The following is a 15,309-nucleotide window of genomic DNA, read 5'->3' on the forward strand; positions in this document are numbered from 1 at the left end:
TGGGGTAGGCCATTTAGGACAGAGATGGAGAAATTTCTTCACCCACACAGTAATGAGCTTGTGGAATTCACTACCACAGAAAGCAGTTGAGACCAAAGCATTGAATGTTTTCAAGAAGTTAGAGTTGTTAGGAGTAATGTTGTGAGGAGAAAGCGGGAGCAGGAAACTGAGTTGTAAAGTAAGCCATGATCATACTGTAAGGTGGAGCAGGCTCAAAGGGCCAATTAGCCTATTCTGTTTTCTGTTTCAGACGTGACACTAATTTCTCACGTACCACCCCATTTCTAGGCCTATCCATCGAACAGTTCACGACTCTGATGAGCAGGAAGTTGGCAGCCCAAGATCGCTATGACGAGATACGGCAGATCTTCTTGGCATTTGACGCACGCTGTAGGTTTTACCACCTTGTCACAAGCTGACAATCTGTGTAGTATAAGATAACAAGGTGTAGAGCTGGATGAACACAGCAAACCAGGCAGCACCAGAGGAGCAGGAAAGCTGACATTTCAGGCCTGGACCCTTCTTCAACCTCAACATCCTTCTTCAGAAATGGCGGAGGGGAAGGGGGCTCTGAAATAAATAGAGAGGGAGAGGCGATGATAGAAGGTGGATAGAGGAGCAGATAGCTGGAGAGAAGACGGACAGGTCAAGGAGGCAGGGATGGACTGTATAATGGTGAGTGTAGGTTGGGGGTTAGTCAGTGAGGAGGGAGGGGTGGGTAAGTGGGAGGGAAGACGGACAGGTTACAGAGGCAGAGATGAGGCTAATAGGTAGGAAGTGGGGGCGGGGGTTGGTCAGTGAGGTGGGAGAAGCGGATAGGTGGGAGAAAATTGGATTATCCAGGGAGGTGGGGACGAAATGGGCTGGTCTTGGGATGAGGTCGGGGGCAAGGTGAAGCTTGTGAAGTCCACATTGAGTCCATTGGGCTGCAGGGTTCCAAGGCAGAAAATGAGGAGCTGTTCCTCCAGCCTTCGGGTGACATCGTTGTGGCACTGGAGGAGGCCCAGGATGGGCATGTCATCCAAGGAGTGGGAGGGGGAGTTGAAGTGGTTCACGACTGGGAGGCATTGCCGCTTATCATGAACCAAGTGTAGGTGTTCCACAAAACGGTCCCCAAGCCTCTGCTTGGTTTCCCTGATGTAGGGGAGGCCACATCTGGAACAGCGGATACAATATAACGCATTAGCAGATATGCAGGTGGACATCTGTTTAATGTGGAAGGTTTTCTTGGGGCCTGGAAGGAGGTGCGGGGGTAGATGTAGGGGAAGGTGTAGCACTTCCTGTGGTTGCAGGGAAATGTGCCAGGGATGGTGGGGCTAGTGAGGAGTGTGGAGCAGACGAGGGAGTCACAGAGCGCGGTCCCTCCAGAAGGCAGATGAGGACAGGGAGGGAAATATATCCTTGGTGAGGGTCTCCTGTCTCAATCTGTGCTGTAGCTGCCCAAAGCAATTTAGTTTCAGGCAAGAGTCTGTTTAAGAGGCAGCTCATTGCCACTGAATGGTGTCTTGGATCAAAGCTATGACTACATTGTGTCTGAAGGCAGTTGATAGAATGGCAAATGACTGGCTTTGTACTCTGTATTTTCCTTCAGTGAGCTGAGAAGTTTTGATGGAGTTGTTTTACATCACGAAGGGCTTGGATTGATACAAAGGGACTGTTTCCATTAGGTAAAGAATCGATAACCAGAGGGGCTGATTTGAGCAGATTAGCAAGAATTCTTTTAATTATGCTGGGATAGAGGGAAAGGTAGGATGTCTTGGACAACCTCAATTACTCTTTGAAAGAGTTGTTGCAGACTTGTTTGGATGAATGAATGGTCTCCTCCAGACCCTGTTGCGCTAGACAATTTTCTGTACCATGTCAAAACTAACCTTCAAAATAAGGATGCAGATAAATACGGCGTAATTACAGTACAGAAATAGGCCATTTGACCCACCTGAACTATACCAGAGTTTACAACACTAAGTCCACTTCACAGTTTACTTCATCACACATTTAGAGTCAAAGCCCTAAACTGTACAATTCCCTCCCTGAATGTGCACCTCACTATCTCACGAGAAATATTTATAACCCAGGTATTTAACCAAATCATTGGCTATCTGTCTTAATGTCTCCTGGTGTATCAATATCAAATTTTGCTGACTGCTTTTCACTGAACTGCTAGTAGCATTTCACTGTACCTTCAGAAGATTTGAAACAGTTTTTTATTGCATAGAGATGTAACATGTTTGCTTGTGCTTCCTTTTCAAAATCTTGCTGTCAGGTCGTGCTTTTCTGACTTTGGATGATTTTAAGAGGGCATTTGCGAATGTTACACCCCATCTGCCAGAGCAAACTGTGGCTGAAGCTTTCAGGTAAGTCGTTTGACAAAATAATAAAGATACACAATTTTTTGGCTTGGAACGGGCTAATCCTTGGGTTTGTTGTCCTGACAAGTTCCTGTCAAAAGTCTGTCTCTTGCTTGGAGACAGGAAACGCTGGACATCGGACAGCAAAGACCAGTCCGTTTTACTTTCTACTTTCCTCATAACAACATATTATATTAGTAATGTTGATATTAACTAATCAATGTCAATCAATGAGTATGTGACAGCGCCCAGACAAACCGCTGGAGCTCTGGGGACCATAGGTCTGAAGTCACCACCCCTCCAAATCTTGAGAATTACATAGAACAAGCAGCACAGAATCAGGCCATTTCACCCAACCAGTGCAGGCCAACACTGATACTTGGCCCAATCCTCCTCCCATCTGACTTCATCTCATTATCAACACATGCTTCCATCTCTTCTGGTTTTTCCAGCCTCCCCTTGAATGCGTCACTGTTGTCCATGTCAGTCAGTCCCACATCTTTTCTGCTGTCTGGATAAAGAGGCTTCTTCTGAATTCCCTCTTGGGTTTCTTCCTGCCACATCAGTATACTCATCTTTTGCCCTTCCTCCAACATTGGAAAACCTCTGTCAGTACCCAGACAAACAAAACACTTTAATAATTTTTAATATCCTTCCAGCAAGGTTTTGTTAAATACCTAGATTCTAAACCTTCCTCGCGAAGTAGGGAGGTGCAGATTTCGGGAGGGAATTGCAGAGTTTAGGGCTTTGGCACTGAAGGTGTAACTAAGTAAACTGGGAAGTGGACTTTGAGTTGTAAACTCTAGTATATTTCAGGTGGGTCAAATGGCCTTCTGGGCCCCACAGATCACCACTGTTGTCTTCTCTAATCCAAACGACATAGGCCTAGCCCCTTTCCTGTTGTATCATGAAATGAATCAAATCAACCTTTAATGTATCAGCAGAGCACTACAGATGCTGAAAATCTGAACAAAGAAAATTACAGCACAGGAACAGGCCCTTCGGCCCTCCAAACCTGTGCCGATCCAGATCTTCTATCTAAACCTGTCGCCTATTTTCCAAGGATCTGTATCCCTCTGCTCCCTGCCCATTCATGTATCTGTCTAGATACATCTTAAATGACGCTATCGTGCCCACCTCTACCACCTCCGCTGGCAACACGTTCCAGGCACCCACCACCCTCTGCATAAAGAACTTTCCACGCATATCTCCCTTAAACTTTTCCCCTCTCACCTTGAACTCGTGACCCCTAGTAATTGAGTCCCCCACTCTGGGGGGGAAAAAGCTTCTTGCTATCCACCCTGTCTATACCCCTCATGATTTTGTAGACCTTAATCAGGTCCTCCCTCAACTTCCATCTTTTTAATGTAAGTAATCCCAATCTACTCAACCTCTCTTCATAGCTAGTGCCCTCCATACCAGGCAACATCCTGGAGAACCTCCTCTGCACCCTCTCCAAAGCATCCACATCCTTTTGGTAATGTGGTGACCAGAACTGTACACAGTACTCCAAATATGGTCGAACCAAAGTCTTGCACAACTGTAACGTGACCTGCCAACTCTTGTACTCAGTACCCCATTCAATGAAGGAAAGCATGCCGGATGCTGCCTTGACCACTCTATCGACCTGCGTTGCCACCTTCAGGGTACAATGGACCTGAGCGCACAGATCTCTCTGTACATCAATTTTCCCCAGGGCTTTTCCATTTACTGTATAGTTTGCTCTTGAATTGGATCTTCCAAAATGCATCACCTCGCATTTGCCTGGATTGAACTCCATTTGCCATTTCTCTGTCCAACTCTCCAGTCTGTCAGTATTCTGCTGCATTTTCTGACAAGCCCCTTCTCTATCTGCTACTCCACCAATCTTAGTGTCGTCTGTACCTTCCTTCAGATCATTTTGTTCATTTTGAACAATGAAGAAGAGTCTAGGCCCGAAATGTCAGCCTTCCTGCTCCTCTGATGCTGCTTGGCCTGCTGTGTTCATCCAGCTCTGCACCTTGTTATCTCAGATTCTCCAGCATCTGCAGTTCCTACTATCTGCTGGAGAAAAACAGCAGATTTGCCAGCATCTGTGGAGAAAGAAACGGTATCAAGTCTGGTGATTTTTCTTTGAAGCTGTGACCAACTGACCAATTCAATGGCTGATATAGTCCTGTCCTGTGCACATGTTGGGTTCCTCCCTTGCTGTCTCCACACTGGATTGGTGTAACAGATTAGGGTCTGCTGCAATCATGCTTTGTGTAAAAGTGAACTGGGCATCCCCACTCCACACAGTCAAAGAACAAACTCGGCCCTTGCAGACTGTAAGATGGAGCCCCCAAATATCTAATTTTGTGGGTTTGTTGTCTTCGCTCTACTGACAAGGGCAGTGTCTACTTTCTAGTTTCAGTAAGCGTGGGGCGACAAAACTTGAGTTTTGAATTGAATGAATTGAAGTTTCCCAAGGCATTGCATTATTGAACAGAATTGAACACTGGGCCAGAGGTTGGGTACCTAGGATAGGTGAACAAAAGCAACAGTGAAAGAAGTGGATTGTAAGGGGAGCATCTTGAAGGAAGAGAAAGCAGAGAGGTTTAGAATTTCCAGCGCTGACGGCACAGCCACCAATTAAGAAAATTGGGGATTGCTAGAAGCCAAATTGGAGGAATGTGGAGTTTGATTATAAATGGATTGTTGGGATTTATAGGGATGTGGAGAAATGAGGTTATGGAAGGAATTGCAAATTATGGAAGACTGTTTTAAATTCGAGAAATGATGAGAAACAAAGACCTGCAGTTCATCAAGCACAATATTTGCTGGGACCTTTTCATTAAAGCATTGCTCCAAACAAGGGTATCTTCAATATCTGTGTTACTATCTCTCTGGTTGACAGACTTTTTGGCTGACAAAAAAAAATTTGAGTAATCAGCAGGCAAAGGGATCCAATTTGAGTGTCTTCAAAGAATACCTTGCCATTCTTCAACTGGTAAACTTTGGATTTTGCACTTCATATTCTCTTGAGCAGACCATGCAGCCGAGTTTCCCTTCAGTGTATGATATTTAGCTTAGCGGCAGTATGAAGCCACGACAGTGAGATACTCAACCTTACAAAAGTGTTGGATTCTCAACTGCAGGAATTGCCCTTGTGTGCAGATCTCCCATCCCCCCAGGGGGTGGAGCACTCGAGCAATGAGAGAGGCCAATTGTGAATTGGCAAACAAATCTATTTTACATGAAATACATGAATGAATTGTTTTTGTAATGAAATTTATCTATTATCCCTCATTACACCAAAAATGATAACACGCTGTGTAGATTTTACCTTGCGGCTGATTATCTGAGTTGACACCCTGAATATCTTGTGTGTGACTTTATTCAAACCATATTTAATTTCTAGACAGTGTAACATAGATCAACTCCAAAATCTCTTCTAGACCAAACGGAGGACTTAAGATGTGACTTTGGTATCTTTGCTCAGGTCTCCTCAACTTCCCTTCATTAAAGAAAAAGAAGGATCCCTGTTTTTCTGCATCATTAGTGCATCAACATTCAAATTCCATTCTTGGGAATAACCCAATTTCCATGCTATTATTTTGCTGTGGTTCCTGTAGAACTGAGCGGAAAAAAGGACAAATTCAACCTCCCATTCCTGGTTTGCTTTCACTGTACTAACACTAAGTTTGTTTTTAAATAAATATTTAGTATGACTCAAACATGTTCCATATTCCTGCTCCAGTAGTGCAACCCATATGATCAATGGCATCCTTTTCAAACATGTTCAGATGAATGAAGACATTTGTTGTCAGTCTGGGAAACTTGCAGTAAGTTTCAAATCAGTTTATTCTCTCTCCTATGTTTGTGCAGATTAATTTAGTCCACTTGATTTTCCTCTGGCTATTCACAGGGATACTGTTTATTGAGGATAGACAAAAGCTGCTGACTGTTCCTACCTTGTATGTGTTTAGCTTGGAAATCTAGACTTACGGTAACTGGCCGTGTAAGATTTTAACTGCACCCCCCCCCCCCCCCCCCCCCCCGCCAAGCCGGCCAGAGTCCAAGGGGATGATTTGATCAAAGTGTTTAAAGGTGGAAAGGTTTGGTAGGGTGCCTACAAAGTTCCCATCCCCTCTATTGGAAATACATGCAAACAATGAGAATTTTATCCCCTTGAGCCTGCTCCACTACAGCAGGTGATCTACCTCAGTGCCATTTTCCTGCATTGTCCCCACATCCCTCGATATCTATGACATGTATTGTGAGGAAAGATATCTGATATTATTGTGAATATGTGTGCCATTTTTAGAGTACAGATTTCAATCTGGTGGTATCTGACCGTTTGATATTTTTGTGAAGGGTTGAAGAAATGACTAGTCAGTTGTTCATATGACCTAATCCTGCATGTGCCTGGGAGCAAGGAACCCCAAAATGTTTATGGGAGACTGTTGTCACTTTGTCGGGTTTAAGACAGGGAGTAGTCAGCATTGAAGGCCATGACCATTTTATTGTTTAGGATCATCAAGGATTAATTTTGGTTAGGATACTTTGGTTTAAAATCCCAGAAGGTGGAATATTTGAGCAGTTTGGACACTTGTGCCAGCATCAAAAGCACAATGTATTTTCCGTCCTAGAAAGGAGTATAGAATAGTTGGACAACACGTTACCATAGAATAAAGTTAGATGAAGTAACTTGCACACTATGTAAATATTTGGTTAGAAACCTGCTGATTATTTACAGCCTGTGAAAGACTAGACCCTCAGTTTATGGGGAGATGATGGCCTAGTGGTATTATTGCTGGATTGTTAATCCAGAGGTCCAAATTCTGGAGACCCAGTTCGAATCCTGCTGTGGCAGATAGTGGAATTTGAATTCAATAAAATATCTGGAATTAAGAATCTAATGATGACCGTGAATCCATTGCCGATTGTTGGGAAAAACACATCTGGTTCACTAATGTCCTTTAGGGAAGGAAATTGCCAACCTTATCTGGTCTGGCCTACATGTAGCTCTCAGACCCACAGCAATGTGGTTGACTCTGAACTGCCCTCTGGGCAATTAGGGATGGACAATAAATGCTGTCTGGCCAGCAATGCCCTCGTCCTGTTAAATGAATAAAAAATAGTGGTGAGTATTTATGTAAGAAGACTTCACAGTACTAAGAACCAATTTAGTTGAACTTAAAAAATGTAAGAGCAAGGGATAATGTCGGTGGATTTTGAATTTCTGTGAAGTGTTGGTGTTGGGGAAATAGATGAAGACTGTGTTTTGCTGTGTTTTAGAACGTGAGAACTGGCTCTGAGGCAAGGACAGTGTCACTGCACCACAAGAGTCCAGAGTTGAGGGAAGTAAGGTAATGTGCTGGAAATGGGAATCACCTGGGAAGAAGCAGATTCCTCTGCCTGGTGTCTGCCCTGGGAACCAGGTTGCTAGGAGTAGATTTTTCAACCCCTTGAGCCTGTTCAGACAGTCAGCATATTGATGGATCTGTTGTTCCAATGTTTGAATGTGTCCTCAATGATACAGCCCCATCCTATTTGTGCTGAGTTGGAGGTGATGGGACCACCTTCTTGAGTAGCAGCAACGTGACAGCGAAGGAAAAGGTACCTAACTTGGAGAGGATAGTGTGGAATCCAGAAGGGTAAATTGAGTTGAGATAGAGATCAGTCACATTCTGTTAAATTGTGGAAGAAGTCCAAGGGATTAAGTGACTTGTTGCTATCTTTAATGTGCATTGTTGGTTAGTGTGGAATATAAAGAATGATGTGGTTCCAGACACCCAGCTGGAGGTTGGAGTATTTTTGAAGGGAGTTGACAGCCAGGGTAAACTGGAATCATGTGTGGGTTGGACAGGTTTCAGCGAGGGTGAAGGAAACGCTTTCTAGGCTTGCTAGAACTTCTAATTTCATGTTGTCACCTTTTTGAAAGGGAAGAGGAACAAGTTGTAGATTTTATAAACAGTGTTGGAGAAACTCTGCAGGTCTGGCAGCTTCAGTGGAGAGAGAAACGTTTAATGTTTCAAGTCTGATAGGAGTCTTTTTTTAAAATTCAGATTTCTAGCATCCTGAGCATTTTTCTTTTAATTAGCAGATCTCCTTTGTTCATCCAAACAACTAGAACAAACTGATCTGTGGCAGAGACACTACTGGTTCAACAATAAAAACAAAAACTGCAGAGGTGGTGTTGTGATTGCATCACGAGACTAGTAATCTAGAACCCAGGCTAACGTCCTGGAGACAGTTGTTCAAATCCCATGGTGACAGCTAGTGGCATCTATATTAATAAATCTGGAACTGAAAGCTCATGTCTGTGATGGTGACAATGAAGCGATGACTGTTGTAAAACCCCATCTGGTTCACTAATATCCAGGCATTTCAGCAATGTGATTGGCTGTTAACTACCCTGTGAAAAGGCTGAGCAAGCCATACAGTTCTAAGGCAGTTAAGGGTAGATGGACTTGTAAGTGATGCCTGCTTCCCTTGGAATAACATTTTAAAAGTTAAAGAACAGTGATAATGATGTAGTGATTGGTTACGGGTCCCCTTAGATTGAATTGCATAAGATGCATGTCCTTGCTTTTATTCATTTGTGGAACATGGGTATTGTTGGCTGGTTAGCATTTATTGCCTGTTCCTAGTTGATGTTGAGGAGGTGGTAGTGAGTTGCCTTCTTGAACTGCTGCAGACCAGGTGCTGTGGGTTGATATTTGGGGATGGATTTCCAGGATTTGGCCCAGCAACACTGAAGGAACTGTGATATAGTTCCAAGTTCGGATGGTGAGTGGCTTGAAGGGAAGCTTGCAAGTGGCGGTGTTCCCATATATCTGTTGCCCTTGTCCTTCTAGATAGAAGTGGTTGTGGGTTTGGAAGGTGCTGATGAGGATCTTTGGGGTGAATTTCTGCAATGCACCTTGTGGATAGTGTTGAGTGGCATTGGTGGAGGGAGTAGGTGTTTGTGGATTTAGCACCAATCAAGCAGGCTGCTTTCTCCTGAATAGTACCAAGCTTCTTGAGTGTTGTTGGAGGAGTATTCAATCACATTCCTGATTTGTGCTTTGTAGATAGTGGACAGGCTTTGGTGAGTAAGGTGGTGAGTTACTCGCTGCAGTATTCCTAGTCTCTTCCCTGCTGTTGTAGCCACTGTGTTTATGTGGCTAGTCTAGTTCAGTTCCTGGTCAATGATAACACTCAGGATGTTGAAAGTGGGGGTTTCAGTGATGGTAACACCATTGAATGTCAAGGGGGTAGTAGTCATCGGTCGTAGTCTGGCATACGTGTGCTCCAAATATTATTTGCCACTGATCAGCCCAAGTCTGAATATTGTCTAGATCATATCGTATTTGGACACAAACTGCTTCAGTATCCGAGGAGTCACAAATGGTACTGAATATTGTGCAATCATCAGTGAACGTCCCCACTTAGAACATAGAACATAGAACATAGAACAGTACAGCACAGAACAGGCCCTTCAGCCCACAATGTTGTGCCGACCATTGATCCTCATGTATGCACCCTCAAATTTCTGTGACCATATACATGTCCAACAGTCTCTTAAATGACCCCAATGACCTTGCTTCCACAACTGCTGCTGGCAACGCATTCCATGCTCTCACAACTCTCTGCGTAAAGAACCTGCCTCTGACATCCCCTCTATACTTTCCACCAACCAGCTTAAAACTATGACCCCTCGTGCTAGCCATTTCTGCCCTGGGAAATAGTCTCTGGCTATCAACTCTATCTATGCCTCTCATTATCTTGTATACCTCAATTAGGTCCCCTCTTCTCCAATGAAAAGAGACCGAGCTCAGTCAACCTCTCTTCGTAAGATAAGCCCTCCAGTCCAGGCAGCATCCTGGTAAACCTCCTCTGAACCCTTTCCAAAGCATCCACATCTTTCCTATAATAGGGCGCCCAGAGCTGGACGCAGTATTCCAAGTGCGGTCTAACCAAAGTTTTATAGAGCTGCAACAAGATCTCACGACTCTTAAACTCAATCCCCCTGTTAATGAAAGCCAAAACACCATATGCTTTCTTAACAACCCTGTCCACTTGGGTGGCCATTTTAAGGGATCTATGTATCTGCACACCAAGATCCCTCTGTTCCTCCACGCTGCCAAGAATCCTATCCTTAATCCTGTACTCAGCTTTCAAATTCGACCTTCCAAAATGCATCACCTCGCATTTATCCAGGTTGAACTCCATCTGCCACCTCTCTGCCCATCTCTGCATCCTGTCAATGTCCCGCTGCAGCCTACAACAGCCCTCTATACTGTCAACGACACCTCCGACCTTTGTGTCGTCTGCAAACTTGCTGACCCATCCTTCAATCCCCTCATCCAAGTCATTAATAAAAATTACAAACAGTAGAGGCCCAAGGACAGAGCCCTGTGGAACCCCACTCACCACTGACTTCCAGGCAGAATATTTTCCTTCTACTACCACTCGCTGTCTTCTGTTGGCCAGCCAATTCTGTGTCCAAGCAGCTAAGTTCCCCTGTATCCCATTCCTCCTGACCTTCTGAATGAGCCTACCATGGGGAACCTTATCAAATGCCTTATGACCTTATGATGGAGGGAAGGTCATTGAAGCAGCTGAAGATGTTAGGTTTGAGTATCTTTTAAAGATTGCATCAAAGAAATAATGCCTTCATAAAACTAGAAGATGCTATTGTGTCTCATCTTCATCTTTAATGTAATGTTTCTGTATCTGTGGTGTACCACAGACCAAAAATGAAATTATTCTGTTTTCTCTCTCTCTCTCTCTCTCTCTCTCTCTCTCTCTCTCTCTCTGTCTGTCTGTCTGTCTGTCTGTCTGTCTGTCTCTCTCTCTCTCTCTCTCTGTCTCTCTCCCTCTCTTACCCCTCCCATTTCTCTCTATGTCTGAGTAAGTCAAAGCTTCCTTTTTTGTCAGAGTTCTGGAGTGTAGTGTACATTGATACAGTTAACTCTGCAGCTGAAGTGAAGTACTCAAATGATAATAAAACCCTTAATGAAATTTAAGTAGTATTCCCTTGGAGGATTTATTACTGATTTTGACCCTTCCCTTTGAAAATCTTACTGTTTTGTGAGCAGGGGTGCACTTAAGGCAGATTAAAATCAACGAGAGTGGCTTTTCCTTCAAAGAATTTTTCTGAAGAGCTTAATGCAGGTTATCGAGAAGCCTGTGGACTGTGTTAGGTCTACAGTGAAGGGAGATCTGAGCTCCTGTGATAAATGACAGGGTGTTCTCTCCAGCCTGGATTTTAAAAAACCAGGGTGCATGGCTCACCTGCAATAGAGCAAGAACACAGCCGTGGCATGCACTTTTTATTTTGTCGTCTTGTTGCAGTAATTGAAACAAAATCTTTGATTTGATTCTTCTCCTGCCTGTTTGTCAACATTCACTGTCTGACCACTTAGAGTCTTCAGGAAGAGCTGAGCTGGTCGCCTGTTTATCTGTAGCTGGCACATTTAGATTTATGAACATGTGTCTGGAACTTGAATGAGTACAATGGATTCATCTTTCCCTGTTGCTTGTTGCTGTGGTAACCAGATACACACAGCATCGCTGTCATCTCTCCTCAGTGATGCCTGCAGTGGTTTAAAGCCTTTTGTATATGACTGTGTTTTGTTGGTAACTGCATAAGCCCCTCCTCTCCTTAACCCTTCAGGTTGCATTAACTAAATTGGCAAAGAACGTTTGGTGTTTTGTTTTGTTTTGAAAAGAACCTGATCCATCTGTTCACCAATAAGTGCATGAATTGATAATACAGTAGAGTCTTTCCGTGCAATAGTCTTCAAGATCAACATTGAGTGCTTTGTTTAAGGAGAGGATTGTTCAGCAGGGTTTCTATTACAGATGTTGTGCAGGTCATGAACCACACTGCGCTGCAGTAAAGAGCTAGGTCGTGCTCATACATTTACAGACTAGTGTGCTCCATTTGTTCATTTGGCTGGATGACTTGTTTGCAATGTGGAGTAACACCGACAGTGCAAATTCATTTTCTGCACCATCTGAGGTCACCATGAAGGAGTCTCCATTGCAACCTCTTCCCTCACCTAAGGTGTGGTGACTGTCAGGTTTAAGCCACCACCGGTCATCTCTACTAATAGGAGAGCAGCCTATGGCCTGTTAGGACTATAGCAACTTTACCTCAGATGTCATGCATATGTGCCTGATTTGGCTATAAATTAGCCATAAAATGCGACTATGCAACCTTCAAAAATAAATGAGCCAAGGTGACTCGCTGTGGACTGGTTTAGGCTGATCTGGGTTCCTCTGGCCTCTTCCTTATCATGAAATGGAGGAGCTGGCTATTTACTCACCACTAAGTCCATGGTCAGAACAAACTGAGGTACCACCTTGTGTGAATTGTTGTATGGTCAGCTTTCCTTGTTCACATTCAGGTTCACCTAATTAATGCAGACATGGTATCCTGGCTTCCAGTCTGTTCTGCCAGTCAGTGAGATTGCAGCTGAAAACACATGAAATAGGAATAGGTGAAGGATAGTTGGGCCCTTGAACCTGTTCTAGCTCATACGACTGTGACTTCCTTTCGACCTTCCTGCTATCTCTCTCCCCTTGACTTCCTTGCTAATCAATTGTCTCCACATCATCATTGATTATATTCAAGACCTAGAAGAGGAAATGGTGGTGTTACTGTAATGTCACTGGGCTAGCAATCAGTGAGCCAGAGCTAATGGTCTGGCCACATGGATTCAAATCCCACCATGGCACCTTGCTGAATTTGAATTACAAGAATAAATCTGAAATTGAAAGCTCATCCCAGTGACAATAGCTACCATCTATTGTTGTGAAAATCCCTGGAGTTCAGTAATGTCCTTTAGGGAAGGAAATCTGCCATCCTTACCTGGTCTGGCCTACATATGAATCCAGACCCACAGCAATGTGGTTGATTCTTAGCCACCTACTAAAATAGCCCAGCAAGCAAAGGCGTTTATACATGGGCAACAAATGCTGACTGCCTGCGCTGCCCATATGACATGAAAGAATACAAAGAGGGCATTGGTCAACTAGATGGGTTCCTACGATAATTGATAGAGGTTACTATGGTCACCAATAGGCCAGCTCTTAATATCAGAATTTTATTGAATTAAAATCTGCCATTTTGAGATTTGACCCATTGACTTCATACCATTAGAATTAGGTTCTTTATTACTAGTCACTGGGATTGTTTTTGCTGGAGTTCAGGTGAATGAGGGGGGATCTCAGACTTCTAAAATTCTAACAGGACTGGACAGGGTAGATGCGGGGAGGATGTTCCCAATGGTGGGTGTGTCCAAAACCAGGAGTCACTGTGAGGATTTGGAGTAGATCGTTTAGGACAGAGCTGAGGAGACATTTCTTCATCCACAGAGTGGTGAGCCTGTGTAATTCATTACCACAAGAAGTAGTTGCGGCCAAAACATTGAATGTCTTCGAGAGGTGACTAGACGTAGCACTTGGGGCGAATGGGATCAAAGGTGACGGGTAGAAAGCAGGATTAAGCTATTGAATTGGATGATCAGCTATGACCGTGAAGAATGGCAGAGCAGGCTTGAAAGGACGAATGCCCTCCTGCTCCTGTCTTCTGTGTTTCTATCCCCCATCCTCTTGTGACTCAAACCCATGCACAGCCCTATCCCCTTTCAGTTAAGTTGGTTTCAGATATTCCTATGTGCTTCTGAAATTAGTCAGATGTCCTATAGACTTGTGAATATGGATCTGGTTATGAACCAGTGGATTTTGAGAGTTCTGCTGTAGGGAGTTGCCTGTCACTGAGGTACTGTTGGGCAAATACAGTCACACTCCTGGTGCTCCCTGAAGCCTAGAAAGTGTTTGTAAGTTGAAAGAAAGTATTGTAAGGTACCTTTTTTAAAAAAATAGCGTTTGTTTGCTCATAATGATACTTTGAGATTAGTATCAAACGTCTCTCCACCTGTGTGCTGATGGCTTGTGACATCTGTTAACACCACTGTCCCCAACGCTTGCTTCCATTCTCCCATTACCCTGCTGAAACTCCTAACCTCTAGTCAAATGTGAATATTTAAAGCTGCATTCTAACATCACCTTGTTTACTGTGTTTCTCTGCCCTACTGTGTTGTTTACTGCACATTTTGCAGTGGAAAGGTTATTTCATTTTGAGGTACAGCATTTTCCTGCTCCTCCTCCTGTGCCATGTAGTTTTCCACATTGATATGGAAAGGTAAATAAAATTGTTTTTGTATTCTTTGTAACACCTCTTTGCTGCTCCCCCTGTGGTTATTTAGCTGGCATGTTTAGTCATTGCAAGCCAATAAATCCTGCAAAATACCTTTTCGTTGACTTAGATTTCTCTCCGCTCACCCCTCCCAGCCCACCATACATAAGGGCTTGTAAGTGATCCATCTGTAAATGTCAAGTTCCTGAATGAACTGACATTGAGTGGCTGATGGCCTTCTATAATGGGTCTCTAATTAGCTGTGCTCTTTTATCTTTTTAGTGGGTTTGTTTTTTTAATTGGTTCTGCTGCTGTCCTATTCAGTGCTGTATTTGGAAAGCTGTACGTGCCTGGTGAGCAGCAATCACAGGGCTCACTGATCCAGTATCCTCCTCACCTCACCCCCAACCCCCTAACCACACTGGAGATCCTTACCAAGAATCAGATGGAGGGTTCTCATAACTCGTGAGATGTGGGGATCACTGGTAAGGCCTACATTTATTCCCAAGTCCCTGATCTTACTTCTGAAGGTAGGATTGATAACTTGCCTGCTTTTTGAAACTCTACAGTCATTCTAATGAAGGTAGAGTCATACAGCACCCTTTGGCCCAACTTGTCCATGCAGACCAGTTTTCCCAAACTTAACTGGTCCCACTTGTTTACGTTTGGCCCATATCCCTGTTACGTCACTGAACAGCCCCTTTTTGTTTTTGTACGAATTTTAAAACAACTAGATGTCTTGCAAAGATTCCAAGTGTAGGTATGGGGTTGGAACTTCATACAGATCTGGTCACATAACAATCATGA

General features: G+C 43.8%; 1 protein-coding gene across 2 annotated transcripts in view; it reads left to right on the top strand.

Annotated features, from left to right (window-relative positions):
- Positions 1-15,309, top strand: part of efcab11 (EF-hand calcium binding domain 11) — a 96,737-nt gene that overhangs the window by 38,952 nt on the left and 42,476 nt on the right. For both annotated transcript variants that reach the window (XM_048538293.2, XM_048538294.2), the window contains 2 exons: positions 289-390; positions 2,264-2,354. In XM_048538293.2, the coding sequence (XP_048394250.1) occupies positions 289-390; positions 2,264-2,354 (193 nt within the window). The remainder of the gene's footprint in view (positions 1-288; positions 391-2,263; positions 2,355-15,309) is intronic.

The sequence above is a fragment of the Stegostoma tigrinum genome, chromosome 10, assembly GCF_030684315.1.
Source record: "Stegostoma tigrinum isolate sSteTig4 chromosome 10, sSteTig4.hap1, whole genome shotgun sequence".
NCBI lineage: Eukaryota > Metazoa > Chordata > Chondrichthyes > Orectolobiformes > Stegostomatidae > Stegostoma > Stegostoma tigrinum.